At 44.6% G+C, this 25,190-nt stretch overlaps 1 protein-coding gene across 1 annotated transcript; it reads right to left on the reverse strand.

Annotated features, from left to right (window-relative positions):
• Window positions 1-4,347: 4,347 nt before the first annotated feature.
• On the reverse strand, window positions 4,348-5,571 carry LOC121752720 (probable polyamine oxidase 5). Its single transcript, XM_042147819.1, has one exon. The coding sequence runs from the start codon at window positions 5,569-5,571 to the stop codon at window positions 4,348-4,350; it is 1,224 nt and encodes a 407-aa protein (XP_042003753.1).
• Window positions 5,572-25,190: the final 19,619 nt, after the last annotated feature.

Raw genomic sequence — 25,190 nt, forward strand, 5'->3', positions numbered from 1 at the left:
ACAAAGAGCACTTGAGAACAGTCCTAGCAACTCTAAGGGACGAGAAACTATATGCCAAGTTCAGTAAGTGCGAGTTTTGGCTCAAGGAAGTTAACTTTCTTGGACATGTAGTAACCTCAGATGGAATTCGTGTAGACCCGGCCAAGGTGGAAGCTGTACAGGAATGGAAGTCACCTTCTACACAAAATGAAATCCGAAGCTTTTTAGGACTGGCGGGCTATTATCGAAGGTTCATTGAGGGATTCTCGAAGATAGCAAGGCCAATGACTCAACAACTGAAAAAGGGAGTCAAGATGAATTGGACACCGGAGTGTGAGGCGAGCTTTCAGTTGTTGAAGGAGAAATTGACCACCGCACCAATTCTAGCCGTGCCGGAGTCAGAGACTGACTATGCGGTGTATACGGATGCGTCGAAGGTGGGACTTGGATGTGTGCTTATGCAGAAGGGGAAAGTGATCGCATATGCATCGAGACAATTGAAGCCCCATGAGCTGAATTATCCGACGCATGACCTGGAACTGGCAGCCGTGGTACATGCTTTGAAGATCTGGAGACATCATCTTTATGGAGTCCGTTGTGAGATATACACGGACCATAAGAGTCTAAAGTACTTCTTTGAGCAAAAGGAGTTGAACATGCGCCAACGTAGGTGGCTCGAGTTGGTAAAGGACTACGATTGTGGTATAAACTACCATCCAGGAAAAGCAAACGTAGTGGCCGATGCTCTTAGTAGGAAGTCTCAATCTCAGCTGGCCACCTTTCTTACTATCGAGGAGAGCTTAATCCAAGAGTTCAGTAAGATGCGGTTGGAGGTAGTGAGAATGCCCGAGACTGTGGAAGAAATAGTAGCCACGTTGGTGATGGAACCCGACTTAAGAGCCAGAATTGTGGAAGCTCAACGGCGAGATACGTTACTAGAAAAGTTTCGCTCAGAAGTGAGGACGGGTGAACTCGAAAATTTTCGTGAGGCAGCAGATAATGGTCTCACATACAAGGGAAGGTTGTGTGTGCCTAAGGATGAAGGCCTGAGGATGGAAATCATGAGAGAAGCACATGAAACCCCATACGCTGCTCATCCAGGAAGCACCAAGATGTATCAAGACTTGAAAAGACAATTTTGGTGGAACGGTATGAAAAAGCATGTTGCAGCTTTTGTGGAGAGATGCCTAGCATGTCAACAAGTAAAGGCACTACACCAACGGCCCTATGGGAGATTGCAACCCCTCGAGATTCCAGAATGGAAGTGGGAACATATTGCAATGGACTTTGTGATAGGACTGCCAAGATCCCAGCGAGGGAACACTGTGATTTGGGTGATCATAGATCGTCTCACCAAATCTGCACATTTTGTACCGGTTCGTGCTACTTATGGGTCCGACCAGTTGGCTAAAGTATATGTACGGGAGATTATACGCTTGCATGGCGTACCCGCAACAATTACATCTGATCGCGATGCTAAATTCACTTCTAGATTTTGGACAAGCCTGCAGCGCGAGTTGGGGACTAAGTTGAAATTCAGTACAGCTTTCCACCCACAAACCGACGGGCAGTCGGAGAGAACAATACAAGCCTTAGAGGATATGCTACGAGCCGTGGTGCTTGATCGAGGCTGGGGTTGGGAAGAAGTGTTGCCATTGGTTGAGTTTGCGTACAATAATAGTTACCAGGCGACTATCAAGATGGCTCCATATGAGGCATTGTATGGAAAGAAGTGTAGATCGCCACTTTATTGGGATGAAGTGGGTGAGAGAAGAATTCTCGGACCAGACATCCGAAAAAAAATATGTTTATGTTTTTTTTTGAATTTTTATTCTTTTAATTAATGGTTGATCTTTTTGTGTTTTCTTGTTTAAAACATGGTGTGGAAAATCTTAATTGATTTATTTCATTGTTGTGGATGGGATATAATTTACCTAGGCTTTTTATAATTGGGATAATTAATAAATCATGAATTAAAATCCTAATTAACTAAATCCTTTTTTCCTCTCCCTCTTCCTCTGTTTTTTTCGAAAACCCCCCCCCTCTCCCACTAATTTCTCAACCTCCTCCCACTCCTCACAACCGTGGCTATCTACTCTCTCTCAATCTCTCCCTCCCTCATCTCTCAATCTCTCATCTCTCTCGAAGGGTTCTCTCATCGGTAAGCTTCTCTCCTTTCTCCCTCTCGATTCTCATCTTTTTCTTTCACTCCCTCTCATCGAATGGTGGATTATTCAAGGTGATACGCACTCTCGTTGTGAATCGGAGTCGGAAGAAGAAGTAAAGCGTGTGAGTTACGTTGAACTATCCGGGAAAGGTAACCCGATACCCTAACTCATGATAATTTCGAAAAACATGCATGTAGGATGTTTTTGGATGGTTTAGATGTCGAATAGGATTTGTGGCTATGTGTTTGTGTTGAACATGTTTTCGGTGATAACTGACAGTGGGTTCCGACCCCTTTTTGACTGAGCAAAAGATCTCCTTTTGATACGAAATTTTAACTGTATAAACTTGGATGTGTCTTGGGTGTGGTGTGTAAATTTCAGCTTCTTTGGAGGTCGTATGATTTTATTATGATTTTCGCAAGTAAACTGCGCAGTTCTGCGAGTTGTGTGTTCTGGGTGATGTATGTGTGTGCAATGGGGGTGTGTCTGAGTGCTTCGTTTTTGTGAAGTCTGTGGGTGTGTTTGGCCAAGAGATGGCTCGGAGGAATCAGCGTTTGGTTCGAGGGTTTCGTGTGTGTTGGCCGAGAGTTTTAGGGTTCGGCCTAGGGCAGTGTGGTGGAGAGTGTTGAAGGGTTGATCCCAGGTGTTTGGGTGTGTTTTGGGATGTAGAATGTGTGGTGTGGTTGTCGTATAGGGTTTGAGAATCGTTGGTTGGGGAAAAACGGGTGTACACATGATCGAGCCAGTGCCGAGCCAGACGCCGAGACAGACGCCGAGCCAGGTGCCGAGCCATGTGCCGAGACAGGTGCCGAGCCGTGCCGAGCCAGGGCCGAGCCATGTGCCGGACAGGTGCCGAGCCAGGCGGCCGAGGTGCCGAGCCAGGCGGCCGAGACGGTCGGCCGAGGTGCCGAACCAGGCGGCCGAGGTGCCGAGCCAGGCGGCCGAGACGGTCGGCCGAGGTGCCGAGCCAGGCGGCCGAGACACCGAGCTAGGCGGCCGAGACAGCCGGCCGAGGTGCCGAGCCAGGCGGCCGAGACACCGAGCCAGGCCGAGACGCCGATCCTTTTTCCGAGCTTTTTCCGAACCTTTTCCGAGCCAAGTGAGCCGTTGCACAGTAAGGGTATGCCAGGAGTATGAGTGTTGTGTGTGTGTCGTGTGCGCGTTTTGGGTACGTCGTATGCGTGTCGGGTGCGTGCGGGGTGTGTTTTCGGGCGTGTGTTTTTGTGTGATTGGCTTATGAGATGTTGTTAAGTGTGTATACGTGTAACGTGCTAGATGTTGAAGTCATCCAAGTAGGAATCATGCATTGTCGTTAAACATCGTCTACCCTGACTCTAATCATGATTTATTTATCTTTCAAAAAGGGTGATCTTTTACGAGGAAAGTGTGGTTGAAGGGAACTATTTTAAAAGCTAAGCAATCGAGGTGGGCTTTTCTACCCTACTATTTTATGTGGGTTATCTTTAATACGGACTTCGTTCCGGAAATGTTTATGGAGGTGAATTGCTTGTCTTGCCAACTGTTTTGATTTGAAACCTATCTGAAGTGGTTTACCACATATGTTTAATCGAATTCGGGTCTGTTGGGCTGCGAACCCTCAGGCTAGTGTACACGAGATCGGGAGCCATCTGAGAGCAAGTTGGCCGGTCTAGATGACCTGGGGTGTGGCCACGCCCCTTGTCACCGTTGGATCAGATAGTGTATGATGGTGGGGATAAGGGTGGCAATATCTGAAAATGACTGCGCAGTCGAGTTTATGAAATATATTTTGTGTACTTGGGCGATTTTCATTACACTCAAAACCCCAATGTTACACTGTTATGGCATGACAAACCATGTTTTTGGCGTGTGTCCACTGAGTGCAACAAGTACTCAGCCCTGCATGTTGTTTTCTTAATGTGCAGGTTGTGCGGCGATGGGGATGACGGATGTTGAGCAGTGAAAGCCAAATCAGTGATTTACTTTGTCTTTTGGATGGTGTCGTGTCGCCATACCCGGCATCATCTGTCTCTTGGTCTTTTCCGCTGCTTTGTAATCCGATACAATGTTTTTATTTAAACTCTGTTTACTTTAACCTTAGTACAATGTTTTGAAGTGAACTTCTTTTAATAAATGTTTTTGGGTCAAATAATCTTGTTCTCCCCTTTCTTCCCCGTTTCTTTGTTCCTCCCCTAGTCGCGGTCCACCGTACTTCCTATCCTTAGGAAATGCGGGCGTGACAACTGAAGTAGGCTCCATGAGTCGTCGAGTAATGCGTTTTATGCGTTGCTTCGCCGGCGAAAAGGATTTGCAGCGGCGGCGTAGCTGAATCCACGCCGCCGTATTTCGGCAGCGGCTCAGCCAATGTGTCCATGTCATCTATACTCGAACCAACTGCCACGTAGCTGTATGATCCCAAAAACAGCGGATTACTCCCCCATTGTGTCCTCAACACTTTATCGAATTTCTGGCTGATTTCATTCTGTTGCTGTGATGGCAACAAATTCGACACCGTCCTCCAAAAGCCGCCGATGATCTCGTCATCAGTCAGCTTTTCCAACTCGAGGGCCTCCTGCCCTGTGAACCAGGACAAGACTGTTCTCGAGTTGCTATAAATAGGACATAGAAACCACGTCCTCCGGATCCACTGAGGAACCTTCGGGTTCCTCAGCTCGGAATCCGAGGGATGGAACACCATTTGCAGGAACGGGAACCCGTCGTCGCCACGGTAATTCGGGCTAAGACGCAAAAACACCTTATTAACAAGGCCGTAGCCGAGCCTGGAAATGGCTCCGGCCTTGCAGCTGGGCAGCGAGGGATGGAACAGATTCCATCCCTCGCCGCTACTGGTGGTCCCGGCCTTGAGCACCCCGAGGGACACCGTCACGATGATGTGGTCCGCGGACATGGCCGTTCCGTCGCTGAAATGTAGAGCGACGGGGCGGCCGCTTTCGCAGGAGGCGGCGGATGGGGCCCACTCAATTTTTTTGACTTTTCGGTCTAATTGGATGACCTCGTCGGGGAGGACGGAGGCGAGGTGGTTGACGATGCCGGAGTATCCGCCGGCGACGGTGATCTCCTCGCCGGGGAAGAGAACGTAGTCCTTTTCGGCATTGTAGTCGAGGCCGGAGAGATCGTCGGCGGAGGTGTAGGTCCGCTGTATGCTCTCGTGCATCGCGAAAACCGCCTGCTGCAGCGATCGCTTGCTCCATCTTCCCACAGATGTACCCTTCTTCTCCTTCTCCAGAAAAGAGGCGAGGCCACGGCGGAGGAAGGAGCCGACGCTGAGATCGCCGCCGCCTCCATTAACAAGGCATTGATCGGACTTTCCGAGGATGAAATCCATGAGATTGGAGAAGAGGCGCGAAATCGGATCGACGAAGGCGGGGGGTAGGAGGTGGCCACCCTCCGCCGCCGTGACGGGATCTCCGAGAGCGCCGTCCATGCACTCCCACGGCTGATCGGAGACGAGCAAGTTTGTGTCACTGGCGATTTCGTAAAGGGGGCTGCCTTCGATCCCGTGGATCCATGTGGCGCCCTGCTCAATCCGCCGATCCTGGAGCCGCCCTCCACCACCGCGAGCTCCAAGTAGCTCGCTGCGGTTGTGTACAGCCTGTTGGCGGCCGTGAGGCCCGCCATTCCGGCGCCAATTATAACCACCCTGGGTTTTTTGCTCACCATAGGATTTAAAAAAAATGAAATTGGTGTGATGTTTTGAGGTTGAGAGTGAGATAATTGGAGAGAATATATATAGGGTGCAGCAAGTGATGGAGATTAGTGTATTTAATGTTGATGGTATTTAGAGCATCCGCAGCGGTGAGTGGGCACCCGTCCGTCCGTGCTAGCGGCGCGACACCTCTTGCTCGCCGCTGTGCTCTTGCCGCTGGCGCGGCGCTGCTCGATGCATCGAGCACGTCCGTGCCAGAGAGCAGCTGATGTGGCGCGTTCTGATTGGCCAACGACATTTCTGTTGGAAATTCATTTTTTTAAATCGAAAATAATACCAAAAATGAAAAAAATATTTTCACATTCCTAATAATATGGCCATATTTTTACCGTTTTCTGGAATTTTTTATTTTTTTAATTTTTTATTCCCAAAATCATCTATAAATACACACATTTATCATCCATTTTTCACATCAAATCATCTCCGATTCATCTCTCATTCATATTTTTTCATACAACTTATCTACATCTTCCTCTCTCACTCAAACCCTCTCAAATGGATTTCACCAATCTCATTGCGGAAGCGGAGCGCGAAGAACAAGAATACTATGAACAATATCGTGTCGTCTATGAAGCCTGTGTCACTGCGAATACCCCCGCCCCTCCTCCTTGACCAACTAGATCAACTCGCCGCTACATCCATCGTGACCGGGAGGGAGCCAACGAAATGCTCGTTGCCGACTATTTTTTCGACCAGCCGCGGTTTCTGGAAGATTACTTTCAGCGCCGTTTTCGCATGTCAAAACGCTTGTTTATGCGTATTGTCAACACATTATCCGTCCGTGTTGAATACTTTCAAACAAGTACAGACGCAACCGATCGGCAAAGTCTCTCGGCGTTGCAGAAGTGTACGTGTGCCATCCGACAACTTGCTACTGGGCAAACGGTTGATCTCTTCGACGAGTATTTGCATGTCGGTGAGTCAACTGGAATCCTTTGCCTTAAAATTTTTTGCGACAGCGTTCGTTCAGCTTTCGGTGAGGAATTCCTTCGGGCACCCACCACCGATGATTGCCAACGGTTGCTTCGCCTTCACGAAACAGTCCATGGTTTTCCCGGTATGCTTGGCAGCATTGACTGCATGCATTGGAGGTGGAAGAATTGTCCGACTACTTGGAGGGGGCAACACTTAAGCGACCACAAAGGCGGCGGCCCAACACTTATCCTTGAAGCGGTCGCCGACTACCGCCTATGGATTTGGCATGCATATTTTGGTATTGTCGGATCCAACAACGACTTGAACGTGCTCTATTCTTCACCATTCTTCAATGATGTTTTGAATAGCGTAGCACCGGCGATCGACTTCACCGTCAACGGAAATGCATATCACATGGGTTACTATCTCGCCGATGGTATCTACCTAAGGTGGTCGACTTTCGTGAAGACGCTCAGCAACATGCAAGACCTGAGATAGGTTCTTTTTGCGCAGCGTCAAGAGTCCACTCGGAAAGACGTCGGAAGAGCTTTTGGGGTCCTTCAAGCCCGATTCAACATTGTGAAGGCCCCGTCTCGGCTGTGGTATGTGAAAAATATCACCGACATCATGTACACGTGCATTATCTTGCACAACATGATTATAGCTGACGAAGGACCGATGACGGCTAGCTTTTACGACGAGGATGAAGCCGGAAGCTCAACCGCGAGGTCTCCCTCACGCCGAGGTGTGCATACGACGGTGGGCGAGAGGATCGAAACAAGGAACACAATACGTGATACCCGAGCCCACATTGAGCTACAAGAAGACCTAATCAAACACATTTGGGCGAAATTAGGTCACGAGTAGTGAGTTTTTTTAATTTTATGAATTTAACTATGTAACTTTTAATTTTTAGGATTTTAATTATGTACTTTTTAATTTTTAGGATTTTAATTATGTACTTTTTAATTTTTTTGTAATTTGTAATAGTATTCCGGATATTTTTAATGCATTTTAAATTTGTGGAAATATTTTTATTTAAATTGAATAATAGAATGGTGAGACCCTTGAGCTTGTCCTTGCGGAAGAGCACGGATGTGGATGTTGTGCTTTTGCCTAAGAGCAGGGAGTAAAAGTGGGTCCGTGCCCACATCCGTGCTCGTTGGCAAGAGTACGGATGGGGATGCTCTTATTTAGGCTAATAAAGACATGTATCTACTTTTGCTGAAGCTGGGTTCTGGTGTGTTGCAAATATGCAAATTTTGTGGGTTGAAATCACATGCACTTGTATATACAAAAATGAGGAGGCAGATAGTATAATGTGGCGTGTGAGTGTTGTCTATGTTATCATAATAAGGTATGCAGTCTAAGGCTAGGAAGTATTGCGAGGAATCCCACTATAGTCCATTCACACAAAATAATTGTTACTCTTACTCATTTGATTGAGAAGTCTACGTTGGATACAACACTAGAGTTTGAATCTTTTGATTGATTAAAATTTTATTTTATTTTAACTTTATTTTTTAGAATCAAAAGAATTAAATGTGTATATAGCCAATGGCGGATCTAACTTGAACTTTGAGGTGTAATAAATAATTAATAAATGCAATAGTATAATAATAATCATTGATTTTTTTGGCCTTACAAATTTGCAATCCCTGGAAAAATATATTATGGAACTTTTTTAAAAAAAAACTTTGCACTTTTGCACGTTTAAAGTACTTTTACCGTTAGCGGACAACTAGATTAGCATTTTCTCATGTGATTTTTATATAACGGCCATAACCAGTGGCAGACCTATATACGCATGGGGGCACTGTCCCCCAACAATTTTAACTCTCTCTATTATATTTATGAATCCATAAATTTATCTATTCTATTTTTAGTGCAATTGATCTTGAATATAGGTTGTAGAATCACTTGATTCCACGTCTGAGTTCGATTCCTAAAGTTGCTTTTTTGTGCTTTTTTCTTTGTAATGTTCATTTTTCTTGTGTCATGTGCCTATTTTAAAATTCCTAAGTCCGCTACTGATGATTCCGCGAATTATTGATGATGATAAATGCTCGTAAAAATAAATCACGACACAGAGAATTTAACGTGGTTCGATTTACTGAGGTAAATCTACGTCCACGGGGAGAAATGGGGGCAGGTTTGTATTGCTTGATCTGCCAAATACAGCTTACAACACAGACTTGCTATATGATTGTTTCTCTAGAGAGATTCTAACCTCTTCTATCAGATCTAAGTTCTATTTATATAATGAACTCAGATCATGGCTTGCGTCACCACCCTAAGTCGTGGATGTCGTGTAGGTTATGGCCTAAGATCGTGGGTGAAGCGTAGGTCATGGCCTACGATCGTGGCCTGAACTGACATCACGTGGTAGTGGGTGTGTTGGACATCCGGTATGGGTCCACTAACTCCTTGTTCGGTCGAATACCGAGACCGAACTGCTTTGGTTGCCGATCTGAGAGTAGAGCTTGATGCCGACCTGAGAGCAGAGCTTGATTGGTTGGCTTTTACCGAGCTGTAGGCTGAGGCCGAACTCTTTGGTAATGCCGAACTGAACTCTTGGGCTTTGGGCTGGCCGAGCTGTCACTGCTATTGGGCTTGTTTAGTACGTACCCCATCACTACCCCCCCCCGAAAAGCGAAGTGATTCATTTCGGCGAAGCGAGTCACTTCGGCATTCTGGAAAAGGGTACGGGGGAGGCTGAAGTCAGGGGACGTGCCCTGCGCGTGACTGCATTAAATGCGGCATTAAATGCGACAGTAAAATCCGGCCGTTGAATCCTGAAAAGGTGGGATATGAAACGGTGCGATGATTTGAAATCTTTTCCAAATCTGATAAATACCGTCTTTCTTCATCATTTGAACACCTTTGCTATTGGCTTCTTCTGCACTCTCTATCTTCTGCGTGAAAAATTTCCTTCCGCTTTCAAAAATTTCTTCAGACTACCTTCACCTTCAAAAAGTAAGAAAAATGTCTTCTTCTTCTTCTTCGGAGTCGGGTAGCGTTAGGAAAGGGGGTAAGGGGTCTTCTAGCCGGAAAGAATCCGGGGAGAAGACCGTAGAGTATTTTCACAGTATCTTGAGTAAGGATACTGTGATATCCCTTTACGAAAAATACTCTTTTCCTGGGGGGAAGGCGGTGGTACCTGACGGTGATCACAGGGCTGACTCCCCGCCGGAGGGTTACGTCACCGTGTACGAGGCCTGCTTAGAATGCGGGCTTCGTTTCCCCCTCCCTTCTGCCTTTATAGATTTACTAGATTTTTTTCAGCTTCCTTTAGGCCAGGTGACTCCGAACTCTTGGAGGCACTTGTCGGCCTTCGCTGCCGAACTCCGTAGGTTAGGAAGGGATTTGTCTTTGAAGGCGATCCTTAAATTCTTTCAATTTAAGAGGAAGGGGTCTTGGTTTTACTTGATCCCTTTACAGCCCTTTAGGGCCTTTTGTAAAACGAAGTGGCCGAAGTGGCAAAATCGCTTCTTCTACTATGATAGGACCGCGGCTCCTAGTTTTCCCTGGAGAGGGCCGGAGTCCGTTATCCGTCACCCTCGGCCTGAACCGTTGGACGAGCTCGATGGCGAGCTCAACAAGATTCCCATAGTTAGGAAACAATACACGGAGTCTGAGCTCGTCAAGGGCGACGTCGTGTTCGACATCTCGTCTTCGGACGAAGAGGCCGAGGGTGAGGATTTCTCTTTATCTTTATGCTCTACTGCTTTAACGAAGAAAATCTGACTTTGCTTTCTTGCTTTTTGGCAGTGTTCATGTTGAATAAGGCTATCAGAAAGTCCTCCGAGCTTGTGGAGCCGGAGAGAGAGAAGGCTACCAGCTCGGCGCCTGATGCCGAGAAGAATCCGAAGAGGCAAAAGACCTCTTCGGGTCCAAAGAAGCCGGAGTCGACTTCGGCAAGCAAGAAGGGGAAGACCCAGAAGCCCCCAAGGGCGCCAGAGAAAGACGTGGTCTTGGCGCCTCCTTCGGAGCATATCTGTGAGCCATTTTTATGGCCCACGGACTTCGCCGAGGTGAATTGTCTTCTTGATTCCTTGGCTTGGCTTGTCTTGTATTTTTGGTGCCCTCTGTTAACTTTTTTCCTTATCCATTTTCAGAGGAATGATATGCTCTCCAAGCTCGTCGCCGTCGAACTCTCCAAAGCGTCCAACGACTATGCCGAGATGCAGAGGAAATTGGCGGCTGCTTGTCACCGGGCCGAGCAGGCTGAGGCAAACTTTGAGAAAGCCAGGGCTGCTAGGATTTCGGCCCAGGATGAAGCTCAGTTTGCCAAAAACCAGCTCGTCATCCAGCGAGAGCAGACGAAACGGAGGGATGCTGCCGCCGTGGTTGCCCAAGGAGAGGGTCTCCGTGCCTACACGGAGAGACTCTTTTTGAGCAGCCAGTTCTCGGCCTTTGTCGGTAGTCTGGTAAGGCTAATTGCCGATAAGGGCGAGCAGGGGCCCGACGTCGTGCTGCCTCTGTACAGCCGAGAGATAGCTGCTCGGCTTCAGAATCTGCCGCTCCTTGAGGAGCTCGCTTCATCCTCGGTCCTGCTTTCTGCAGACCGAGTCCGGAGTTGTCGAGCTGATCGGGACGAGAACCTGGAGGCTATCTTTGCCTCCGTGGGACCCGTTTCACCCGCTTCGACTTACAACGGAGAGGGTGAGGCCGAGCCGCTGGAGCCGGAGGCCGAAGTCGAGCGGGCCGGGCATCCGGAGGAGGAAGCCGATCAGGAGGCGGAGGCGAGGCCGGCAGGAAGCGAGGCCGAGGCTGAGGTAGCCCAAGAGAAAGAAGCTTGTACCAGACCGAGGAGCCGGAGACGAAGCTGGCGGAGTATGATTTCGTCTCCCTTCTCTTAGTCTAGTTTCTTCCTTGTAAAATGGCCTTGAAGCCCTAGTGTAAAAAATTTTCCTTGTGAATGAAAAATTCTCTACACTTGTCTTCGTATAGCTTTGCGTACTCGCCTTTACTCCTGTTGTATTTTACTATCTGCTCGGTACAGCTGCCGAACTAATATAGCTGCTTTGTACTCAAGGAGATGGAGATACTTCACTGGAAACGGCTGTACTCTTCGGCTTTAGACGAAGCTGAGAGAAGAGCTATAGCCGATCAGACGAAGAATGACGAGCTTCTGGCTCGTTTAGTGAAGCTGGAGGCCGATAATAAGGACTTAGAGTCCGATAAGAAGGATCTGGAGGCCGAGCTGAATACGACCATTGCTGAGAGGACTGCGTACGAGGATTACATCCGTGTGCGCGGGGGATTGACCATCTCAGATGTTCAGAGTCGAGTTGACGAACTGTGGGAGGAATATCTTGTACTCCGGAGGAACAATGCGCTGGAGAGCTCGGCTTGCCAACAAGTTGTGAAATCATTACGGCGCTGGGCTTCTCGGTACGACATTGTTCTTTCTCGGCGCCCCTCCATAGAAAGATTCCTTCGGCATATCGTGCCAACAGATGCTCGCACTCCAGATCAAACCTCTGGTTCCCTTGTTCAAAATCCTACTCCCAGCCAACAACGAACTCCGGAACAGCCGGAAACGTCAAGACGAGAACGGGCTCAGGAGCAACCGGAATCGTCAAGACGGGGACGGACTGAAATTCGCCGAGGAGTTGTGACTATGAGCGAGCAAGATCAGCAGATGCTTATTGCAGAGACTCTTCATCGCCGAGGTGTTAGGACTTCTCGGGCTCGGGGAAGAGGCGTTGGGTCGAGGATAGCATCTCGTCGACCTGCTTATTCTTCATCTGCTCGGAACAACCGAACTCGGCTTCCAGAGGATTTTGCAGATAGGTGGCTTAACTTCAGCAACCCTGGACGGTAGAATAGTCCTTTGTAATAGCGTAACGCCATTTTGTAGGGGTAGCGGAGTTGTATGCCGAACAAGATTTGATAAATGAAATTTTGTTTTCGCTTCTAACACTGTATTTACAGCTTAGCGAAAAAATTTCATCGTACTTGTCCTCGGTCTTATGAAGTAAACTTCTTTGACCGGACTTGGTCCTTGGTCTGATGAAATAAACATCTTTGACCGGACTCGTCTTTGGTCTGATGAAATAAACACCTTTGACCGAACTCGTCTTTGGTCTGATGAAATAAACATCTTCGACCGGACTCGTCTTTGGTCTGATGAAATAAACATCTTTGACCGAACTCGTCTTTGGTCTGATGAAATAAACATCTTCGACCGGACTCGTCTTTGGTCTGATGAAATAAACATCTTTGACCGGACTTGGTTTGTGTTCTAATTTTGCGATTTTTGTCGCCGGGATCGAACTTTCCCTTGTCCTAATTCGGCGAGTTTTATCGCGTGGATCGGACTTTCCCAGTTAACCGAAGTGGTCTTATGCAGTAAACCTCTTTGACTAGACATGGTCATCCCCGGTCTTATGAGGTAAACTTCTTTGACCGAACTTGGTCGTCCTAATTCGGCGAGGTTTATCGCGTGGATCGGACTTTCCCTTATTGCAGTTCGTATCAGACGAAGTGCTTGTTAAGCTGAATTGCGGTCTTGTATCCTCCTTGGAAGCTTGGACTCACAATCGTTGGCTTATTGCAGTTCGTTTCAGACGGACTGCTTGTTAAGCTGAATTGTGGTCTTATATCCTCCTTAGAAGCTTGGACTCACAATAGTCTTTAATAATCGATCTAAAAAGGGGATCAGTCTTTAAAGAACGATATACCTTGGTACCATTTGTAAGAGACGACAAGCACATAGGGACAAAACACATAGAGAAAAAATGAAAAAGACGAAAGAAAAAACTTTAAACTTTTTATAAAACGACAAGTAAAAGGTGCAAGTAAAAAACAAACAAATAAAAACACATACCCCTATGACCGAACTAGACACGAGACGGATTGACCGGACTTTGTCTCTTACAAGTGGAACTTCTTGAGGTTGGAGACGTGCCATGTTCGGGGTACTTGTTCTCCTGACATGTGAGTCAATTTATAAGACCCTTTGCCGAGGACTTCGGACACCCGATATGGACCCTCCCATGTGGGTTCGAGTTTGCCCAGCTTTTCTGCTCGGCTTACTTCGTTGTTTCTCAAGACGAGATCTCCCACTTGAAATTGAAGCTTTTTCACCCTTTGGTTATAATACCGGGCTACTTGCTCCTTATACTTGGCTGCTTTTATGCACGCCAATTCTCTTCTTTCTTCGGCGAGATCTAGTTCTGCTCTCAGTCCGTCGTCATTCATTTCTGAGGAGAAATTTAGGGTTCGGGGACTGGGTACGCCGATCTCCACCGGAATTACGGCTTCAGTGCCGTACACCAGGCTATACGGAGTTTCACCGTTGGAGGTTTTGGGTGTAGTTCGGTAGGACCATAGGACTTGAGGGAGATTTTCTACCCATTGTCCTTTGGCTTGTTCTAACCGAGCTTTTAACCCTTTCACCAGAATCCGGTTCGTTACTTCCGTTTGTCCGTTTGCTTGGGGATGGGAGACCGAAGTGAACCGCTGTTGAATGTTCAGCTCTTGGCACCAATTCTTGAACGTCTTGTCGGTGAACTGAGTCCCATTATCCGAGATGAGGATGTGGGGTATGCCAAATCGGCACACTATGTTCTTCCAGACGAAGTCCAATGCCTTTGAGCTCGTTATCGTAGCTAATGGTTCAGCCTCCACCCACTTCGTGAAGTAGTCCACGGCAACGATAAGGAATTTCATTTGCCGAGGAGCTTGAGGAAGTGGTCCCACTATGTCTATGCCCCATTGCATGAAAGGCCAAGGGCTTTGCATAGTGTATAGATCGGTCTGCGGCATCCTTGGGACATTTGCGTGAATTTGGCACTTCGTACACTTCTTGACGAGCTGCACTGCCTCTTGTACCATGGTTGGCCAATAATATCCCCATCTCAGAACTTTTTTAGCTAAAGCTCTGGCTCCGATGTGGCTACCGCACGATCCTTCATGAACTTCTCTGAGGATGTAGTCCGTCTCTTCTGGTCCTACGCACCGCAATAACGGCTGGAGGTAAGACTTTCTAAAGAGGACTCCTTCATGAAGTTCGTACCGAAGAGCTCGGCACGTGATCTTCCGAGCTTCTCTCTTATCCTCGGGCAATTGTCCTTGATCCAGATACTGCAAGATCGGCGTCATCCAGTTCGGCGAGCTGGATACAGAATGTACCTCGGCTTCATCAATGCTTCGATGCATTAATTCTTCCGCCTTTGAGCTCGGATCTGAGGCCAACTTACTTAAGGTATCTGCTCGGCTATTTTCCGCTCTGGGAATGCGGATTATCCGAAAATAGGAGAAACTTCGGCTGATGCTTTGCGCTTTGTCCAAATACTTCTTCATTCTCTCGTCACGGGCTTCACTTGTACCCAACATGTGATTTACTATGACTTGTGAATCACAATGGACTTTGAGAGATTTGACGAGTAGACTTTGCGCTAACTGGAGTCCGGCCAGGAGGGCTTCGTACTCGGCTTCATTATTAGTAGTGGGGAATAGGAAACGAAGTGAGTAGGTTACCTCGTGTCCGTCGGGAGCGACAAGTAAAATACCAGCTCCACTTCCCATCTTGTTTGAAGCTCCATCTACGAATCCGCTCCAGCAGTCCGGCGGCTCTACTTCGGATTCCAAGGGTTGTGCTAGTTCGGCATTGGCAGAATTCTTCTGTTCGGCAATAATAGGAATTGCTTGATCGAACTTCGCTTCTGCAAGAAAATCTGCCAAGGCTTGTCCCTTGATGGCTTTCCGAGGTAGATATTCAATTGTGTGCTCTCCCAACTCTATAGCCCACTTGGCGATTCTGCCCGATGCTTCTGGCTTGGTCAAAACTTGCCGAAGAGGTAGATCGGTTAAGACGCATACCTTGTGAGCATAGAAGTATGGCCGCAGTCTCCTTGCTGCATTTACTAACGCCAGAGCAATTTTTTCCAGAGGTTGATACCTTGTTTCTGGACCTCTTAATGCTCGGCTTGTAAAGTAGATGGGAAACTGCTTTAGGCCTTCTTCTCGTACAAGCACCGCGCTGATGGTTTGATCCGATGCCGCTAAGTATAAGAATAGTACTTCGGCTTCGGCTGGAGCAGAGAGAATAGGAAGCTCGGCTAGATAACTTTTGAGCTCGTCAAAGGCCTTTTTCTGCTCGGCTCCCCACTCGAACTTTGGTGCCTTTTTCAACACCTTGAAGAACGGCAGTTGCTTTTCGGCTGCTTGGGAAAGGAATCGACTCAGTGCGGCTAGACATCCGGTTAGCCTTTGCACGTCATGTATGGACTTCGGCATTGCCATGTTCTGAACGACTTGAACTTTTGAGGGGTTCGCCTTGAGTCCGTCTTTTGAAACCCAACAACCCAGAAACTTTCCCGAATCTACCAAAAAGGTACACTTTTGGGGATTAAGTTTGAGGTTGGCTTTCTTGAGCACGTTGAGAGTGGACTTGAGGTTGTGCTCGTACTCCGAGGTGCTTTTGCTCTTGACGACTATATCGTCAACATATACTTCGACTTCCTTTCCAATCAGGTGCCGAAAAAGCTTGTCTACCATCCTTTGATAAGTGGCTCCGGCATTCTTTAAACCGAATGGCATCTTTTTATAAGCGAAAATGCCGAAATCAGTAATGAAGGCCGTTTTTGAAGCGTCAATCTCATCCATTAAAACCTGATGGTATCCTTTGTATAGATCAAGAAAACAAAAAATTTCAAAGCCTATCAGAGCTTCTACTTTTTTATCTATGTTCGGAAGGGGATAGCAATCTTTGGGACAGTGCTTATTTAGATCGGTGAAATCTATGCACATCCGCCATCCTCCTTCCTTTTTCTTGATCATGACAGGATTGGCCACCCACGAAGGATACTTCACTTCGAATAACACATCCGCCTTCAATAATTGACGGACTTCGTCATGGATGACTTGACTTCGTTCTGCCGCAAAGAGTCTTTGCTTCTGTTTTATCGGCCGGACCGAAGGATCAATATTTAAACGATGAGTGATTACCTCGGGGGGCACTCCGGTCATGTCCAACGGAGACCATGCAAAGACGTCTTTGTACTCCTTGAGGAGCTGGATGGTTTTTTCCCGAAGTAGAGGCGTTCCCGCGAAGCCGATCTTAACCGTTCTGGATGGATCGTCTTCGTACAGCTGAACTGTCATCGAGTTCGGCTCCGGTATGACTTCGGTCATCGCCTCTGACTCCGGCTGCTGTGATTGCTATGCTTGGTGGTGCCGATCTGACTGCTCGGCACTTCTAAGCGCAATTTGCAGGCATTCCTTTGCTCTTTTTTGGTCACCTCGGATGACCGCTATCCCTCCTTTAGTAGGGATCTTGATGGTGAGGTGATAGGTGGAGCAAACGGCCCGAACTGTGTTGAGCCAGTCTCTTCCCAGGATGACGTTGTACGGGGACCGAGCTTTTACCACGAAAAACTCAATCATCGTACTGGAGCTAGTAGGCGCTTTCCCCACCGTGATCGGAAGGCTGATAATACCTTCAGGGCGGGTGTCCTCCTGGGCGAAGCTCTTCAGGGGAAGCGGAGCCGGGCTGAGCCGAGCTGGGTCCACTTCTAGTTTGTCGAAGCACTCTTTAAAAAGAATGCTGACTGACGCTCCTGTATCCACAAACACCCTGTGGATCAGTTTGTTTGCCACTCCGGCTTGGATGACAATGGCGTCTTGGTGAGGAGAGATGGCCGGGACGGGATCAGCATCCGAGAACGTAATCACTTCGTCCTGCTTCAGCCTTTTATGCGTTGGCTCCTCTCGATTGGAGCCCCTGCGCTCTGACTTCAGGGACGACTTGGTCTTCCCGGCAGGGAGAGCGTCAATAGTCAGGATTACTCCATCATATTGCGGCTCGTCATCGTCTTCGGGATCCGGCTGCCTTTTCGGATCCTGAGGAGCGCAGTTCGCACCTCTCTGCTTCTTATTCTTCTTTGACTGCTTGCTTTGGTATTTTTTCAATGTCCCTGCCCTCACAAGAACATCGATACCTGCAGCCAAGTTTCTGCACTCCTCGGTATCGTGACCGTGGTCTTGATGGTAGGAGCAGTAGTTATCCTGGGGTCGGCGCGCGGCAGATTTCGTCATCCGCTTTGGCTTTTCGAACAGGTCGGAGTGTAGTTCGAAAATTTCCGCTCTCGGCTTGTTCAGCGGTACGAACTGAGCGGGCGGCTTCTCGGGATTGAGACGGGGTCCCAATCTGTCTTGCACCGGAGTCCTTTGAATCCTTTCAAAAGGAGTTCGGCGAGGATGTCCCTGATCGCCAAAAGGAGTTCGGCGAGGATGTCCCTGATCGCTATGATCGGGCTTCCTCCTGTCTCCTCGGGACGATGAGCTGTCTAACGACCGTTTGCGACGGTCTGCCTCATCGGCTCGGGAGTACTGGTCCGCAATGTCCCACATTTCCTGAGCTGTCTGCGGACCGCACTCAACGAGCTTCCTGTAGAGAGCTCCGGGCAGGATTCCATTTTGGAATGCCGAGATGACAAGCAGATCGTTGAGATCGTCCACTTGCAGGCATTCCTTGTGGAATCTTGTCATAAAGTCGCTGATTTTTTCGTCGCGACCTTGACGAATGGAAAGCAGCTGAGCCGAAGTGATTCGGGCTTCCGCTTTCTGAAAGAACCTCCTGTGGAAGGCATCCATTAGATCTCGGTAAGATCTGATGCTGCCCTGGGGGAGGCTATCGAACCACCTTCTCGCGTTCCCGATGAGCAGCTCGGGAAATAGCTTGCACATGTGGACCTCGTTGAGACCCTGGTTCGCCATGTTATATTGATAGCGCCCCAGGAAATCGTGAGGGTCCACGAGCCCGTCGTAAGTCATCGACGGAGTTCGGTAGTTCTGTGGTAGGGGAGTTCGGGTGATGTCGTCCGAGAACGGAGTCTTCAGTGCTCCGTACACGGCGAATCCGATATCTCGTCGGTATGGAGGAGATTGAGTTCTCCTGTGATTCCGGTACCGAGGAAGATCAGGAATATGTCGGGGTTGAGGATTCTTCTTCCTGGAAGACACGGCACTACTGCGGTAGTGACTTTCATGTCTGGATGAGGAAGGAGAATCCTCCGTTTTCGTCTTCGGCTCTTGGCTCTTTTGCAGGAAGGCTAAGAACTCATCCTGCTTCTCAGCCAAGAACAGCTTGACAGCCTCATTCAAATCAGGCTGCTGGGAAGACTCAGTGGGACGATTTTTGGAGCGGCCTGTTCCTTCGCCATGAGAACTGGTGGTGGATTTATCCCTAGGCTGTTTTCCAGACCTATGGGATGGATTGGCTTCCTCCTGGTTCTCACGGGCAGGAATACGGGTACTCTGCGATCTGGTATGCATTTTTTGGGTGGAAAAAAATGGATCAAAAATTCGCTTTATCACAAATTTTGTTCTCTGCTTCCCACAGACGGCGCCAGTGATGATTCCGCGAATTATTGATGATGATAAATGCTCGTAAAAATAAATCACGACACAGAGAATTTAACGTGGTTCGATTTACTGAGGTAAATCTACGTCCACGGGGAGAAATGGGGGCAGGTTTGTATTGCTTGATCTGCCAAATACAGCTTACAACACAGACTTGCTATATGATTGTTTCTCTAGAGAGATTCTAACCTCTTCTATCAGATCTAAGTTCTATTTATATAATGAACTCAGATCATGGCTTGCGTCACCACCCTAAGTCGTGGATGTCGTGTAGGTTATGGCCTAAGATCGTGGGTGAAGCGTAGGTCATGGCCTACGATCGTGGCCTGAACTGACATCACGTGGTAGTGGGTGTGTTGGACATCCGGTATGGGTCCACTAACTCCTTGTTCGGTCGAATACCGAGACCGAACTGCTTTGGTTGCCGATCTGAGAGTAGAGCTTGATGCCGACCTGAGAGCAGAGCTTGATTGGTTGGCTTTTACCGAGCTGTAGGCTGAGGCCGAACTCTTTGGTAATGCCGAACTGAACTCTTGGGCTTTGGGCTGGCCGAGCTGTCACTGCTATTGGGCTTGTTTAGTACGTACCCCATCAGCTACTAACCGTAACTTTTTCTAGATAAAGGTGTCCAAGATACATACGCGAAGCTTTCGAACTGAAGACATCAGTGACCTTGGAAGACTGATTGGACTCCCTCTTTTTTTTCAGAATTCAACAAACTCATTAAAATAACCAATTGATAAAAAGTTAGCTAGCCGCTTATCCAAATATGCAATATTCATTCAAACCGAACACTATGGATGGCCTCATTAGTCAATATTGTTCTGCAATTATTATGTTATTAACATATTTTTATACCCTTAATTAACATTGTCAATCTTAAATCCCTAAATAACAATTAAATAAATTTATCATGATGTTATCCGTTGCAACAACTCGACTTCTAACACCTAAAATCATATCTTTATTTTATCGTTTACTGAATTAATGCCATTTTTTATAACCTAGAAAACATGCAAATTTGGTGCAGGTGTTATAATACTAGTACTAAACATCATCTAGTGTACGAAATTAATCATGTTTATTCCTAGTTGATCTGTTTTTCTGGATGGTAGCAAGCTGGTCTACGAGATGAGAGGTATATAGAAGTATATGACTCCAATTGTTAGGGTATTGCCACTTGTATAATGGCTATTGGCCTATTGCATGTTCTAACAAAGATGGGAGGATGTGGTAGTAGCTAATAAATAGAAAAATAAATATGTGCTATTTATTTATTTTTATGATGGTATCAAATTTTTTATTTTATTTTTATGATAAATTGATCTTGCCAAATGCAGCATTCATACAACTTGCAGGCTCTTTTCGAGTTGTGCATACTCCATTTGTTGTTGGATCCACATGGGATTTTGTTGTCATCAAAATCTCTCTTATGATTCTATTTATAAGTCAGATGTTGAGATATTGGAAAAGAGAAAAGTATGATGATAGTATATTTTAATGTCTTTAACTATACCATCCCCACTTACCCACACTCAATAATATCCACGTTTAGGTCAAGTATAATAAAATAAACATAATTTTAAAGATTGTGTTATGATAGACTTGAACCCGAGATATGTGACCTTTGCATTAGCTATAATATGACATTAGGTGTGCTAGGCATACCTGAAACGAATATCAAACCATATGCCATTTTTAATGATATTTTAAAAAAAATTAGAACATTTACCAGACGAAAATAGTATGCGACTTAAGATGATGTTTTTCCATTATTAAGGTGATAATGTTGATTATGAGGTGTACTTGACCCTATATTATGAATGAAAGAGCTTTCAAAGTTTTTCTTGTACGCAATTATTTCTTGATTAATGAAATTAAGTATTGATTAACTATGCAACAGTAGTTGCAACTGCATCGAACTAATTATTTGGGTTAGTTGCCGTCTTTATTAGTAATAGTAGTAATTTATTATTTTTTAATCAAGTACTACGATTTTTTCTCTTAAACCGATGCATGCCAAATATCGTTGGATTAATATAATACTACTAATAATCAAAGCTAAAATATGCATCATTTATTGAAATCTACTTAGAAGGAAGTGAAGATATTTGAGGATCGTGGATTCGTTAAAAATGGTTAAATAAATGAATAAATTAAAGCCTATTAACGCAAAGATGCTCTCAAAAGGTAACTACAAAAGATTACGTATCAATATTATCTTTCATCTTTTTTACACTTTTTCAAGAAAATGGAAACACTTTTTTCTTTCCCTTTTATTAGTGTTATTCTCATTAATATTTCTAGTTGTGCAATTAGGAAATTAATTAGATTACATAGAACAATTTTTTTATGAAATATAGTAAAACTTCTAACTGTGAAAATATATATACACAGAATTATAATTTTTTATACCTTACCAAAATAATTTTATGCGCCGACTCTACCATCTGGTATGGTTTCATAAATCATAAGTGATGGCTACATCTAAAATCTAAATAATCAATATTGTCTTATGATCAATCATTATTATTCTGCGTTTATTTATGATCAATCATTATTATTCTGCGTTTATTTATTACTGTTAGAATTTGATGTGATCGGAGTCGAGTGTGTGTGTGCGTGTATATCGGAGAAGAAGGAATTGAGAGAATGGAAATAATCTTATTGATTCAATCAAAGAGAGAACAAAGCTACAAATCTATCTAATCTAACTCTCTAACAACTAAACTCAACAAACTATTTATCTGAAATTCAATCTCAACGGTCAGGAGCATCCAACGGTCGAGATTAAAACATCTCAGAGATTGATCCGATGGTCCCTGAAGCTTCTCATCATATGAAATGATTCTTCTTCAATTCTTCTTTCTTCCATTTGTGCAGCTGATCCATCAATACTCTCACAATTACTGTACTACTTTTTTTTGTTTTAATATATTTATAAGGTCAAGGACTCACGATGTTAGAAGCAAAAGATTGCACTAAATTAAGCTTGTGCACGAGACTATCTATATTTTGATTATTTAATAATCAAGTTGATCCATAATGTACTAAATACTATTCCTTGATTATATTATTTGACCATCCACGAATCAAATCGTGCCGATGGTTTTGGTACTATCCTAGATACTTGCAAATTGCAATTATTGATGCAGAACTGATTTTTTATGCTATTTATATCCTCTGCAAATAGTTGGTCAACCTCACCTTTCCAAATATTAAAAAAACACTATTTAATCAATGCACTTGAGAAATATTATTGAAAGTTAGAAACACATTTTTCTCTATATAATATTATACTATATCATTAGTATTCATTACCTACTAAGATTGGATACTTTATTATTGAAACACCTCTTCGTTGTATAGCCATATGTGGTTGAGTTAAGATGAGATCATACTTTTTAATCCACCAACGACTTTACAAACGATTATCTATTATGGTTTATCAAACGAATCATTCATCCTATTTATAGTGCCATTCATTCATCCTATATACCAAATCTTTTGCCACATTCTTTGTTCAAAATGCTCATTGTTCATCAATGGTCGTGACATCAATTAATGTATGTAATTCAATTTCCTAATTACTTCATTTAACCAAATAAAAGTTTTAGAAATGAATTAGAATACAATTACTTTAAGTTCAATTGTATCTGATTCCAATTTCAGTTCCATGGTATCAAAATGACCCTTATACTTCTCTTGCATCCTAAACCTAACTTTAACATTTGAAATTATGAATATGATTTGAGTACTTGATGATCTGAAAATTCCAGAGATAATATAACTACTACTCTAAAAAAATCAACCATATGTCACTATTGGTGTATGCATGTTAAGGGCCTGTTTAATTTGGACGATAGATATGACAAGTCAAAATATGGTTAGGTTTTATAACTATTTTTGGAGCATATATATTTTTCTGATAGGTTGTTAGGTTTGTGATTTTATTATTACATGAAAAAAACTCAGACTTGAGATCGTATTGCGGTTTCATCAAAAATGTTAACTAGCAAAATAAACACATATAAAATGTAAGATCTTTCTATTTTTGTTCTAGCCCATTAATGGAATTACATTTTAATGAAGGAGAGTAGATTTATTTCAAATGGGGGAGTGACGCACAAGGGTTATGCATTGTTATTAATGAAACGCACAACCCTTATGCGTCTTTGGTTAATGACGCACAAGTGTTATGCGTCGTTCAAAGACGAATAAGCATTATGCGTCTTACCTTAATGACGCATAACCTTTATGTGTCACGCTGGTAAGTATTCTCGCCTATCACGTGGGTGACCCGGGTTCGATCCCCAGCAACGGCGCATTTTTTTAAGTTAGTAGCATTTGATAAAAATGAGTTATTCTAAACATTTGTTTTTGACAAATAGATATTACTCTTATAAAAGAATTAATTAAAGAAGTTAATTGGAATTATTTTACGAATTTGATAGACACTTCGCATAAGCTTCTTTTGTTACAAACATGTCTCAAATAATTTCATTTGTATAATGACTTCGTATTGATATTCCACCCTGATATTGTTAACTCATCCTTAAATTGCTAATTACAATCAAATCAAGCACAAGATCATTCAATCACGAGTATCAATATAGTGTATAAAAAATTGTTATTAATCTCATTTAGCAAAAAGTTAGTTATAAAAAATTGTTATTAATCGTATTGATATGTTTAATACACTACATTGATATTCGATCTAAAATCTTAATTTTAATAGTTTTCATATCTTTTTAAATTTAAATAATAATAAAATGAAATTATACATATAAATTTATAAACCACTAGATCTCTACAAATCTTATGATTTAAAATTAATTGTAGTTAGCAATTAAAAATATAGTTAACAATTGATTACACCCCTATCGTGACATATTGTTATTTGTTAGTAGAAGATAGATACAACCCCATACGTCTTCATTTGCATTTTCTTTAATACGCCAAATCATGGTTGAATATCAATACGAAGTCATTATACAAATGAAATTATTTGAGACATGTTTGTAACAAAAGAAGCTTATGCGAAGTGTCTATCAAATTCGTAAAATAATTCTAATTAACTTCTTTAATTAATTATTTTATAAGAGTAATATCTATTTGCCAAAAACAAATGTTTAAAATAACTCATTTTTATCAAATACTACTCACTTAAAAAAATGCGCCGTTGCCGGGAATCGAACCCGGGTCACCTGCCTGATAGGCATGAATACTTACCAACGTGATGCATAAGGGTTATGCGTCATTAGAGTAAGACGCATAATGCTTAGGCGTCTTTGAACGACGCATAACCCTTGTGCGTCATTAACCAAAGACGCATAAAGGTTGTGCGTTTCATTAATAACGACGCATAACCCTTGTGCGTCACTCCCACATTCGGAATAAATCCAATCTTCTTCATTAAAATGGAATTCCATTAATGGGCCAGAACAAAAATAGAAAGAAATCTATAAAATGTATGCAATTTTTTTTAAACATAACTCACAATAAAGTAAAGAATGTGTAACTTCGCGTAGTGTGCTCTATGTCTAAATTTTTGTGTGGCTTTCAATAATAATATGCCTTGGTAGAATTGTTCATTCAATTGTCGTTTTCTCCTCATTATTATTTCATACTCTAATCCTCGTCATATCTCATATCTAATTCCATAGGCTGTATAAGAAAATCTCACCTACCTCATGCTGATTGACTCATTAACATGTTAATACCACCTAATATGTCATAGATTGTATTAACGTGTTACCATTGAATATGTCATAGATTGTATTAACGTGTTACCATTGATGTGTCATAAGGCCACCCGCAACGCGTCACGCGGGTGGCCCGGAACCCGTCAAGCAGGGACGGGACGGCAGCGCGACGCGTTGCGGCGCCCCGTCTCGTCCCCAGCCCATCACCATCTCGTCACGAAACCCGTTCTGCCGGGACGTAACGCAGGACAACTCGCCACGCGCCGCGGCGACGTGGCGCGCTCCCAGGCCATGCGTGATGCCCACTCGCCGGCCCGCGAGTGGGCATCGTCACCGTGACGC

This window comes from Salvia splendens, chromosome 10 (genome assembly GCF_004379255.2).
Source record: "Salvia splendens isolate huo1 chromosome 10, SspV2, whole genome shotgun sequence".
NCBI lineage: Eukaryota > Viridiplantae > Streptophyta > Magnoliopsida > Lamiales > Lamiaceae > Salvia > Salvia splendens.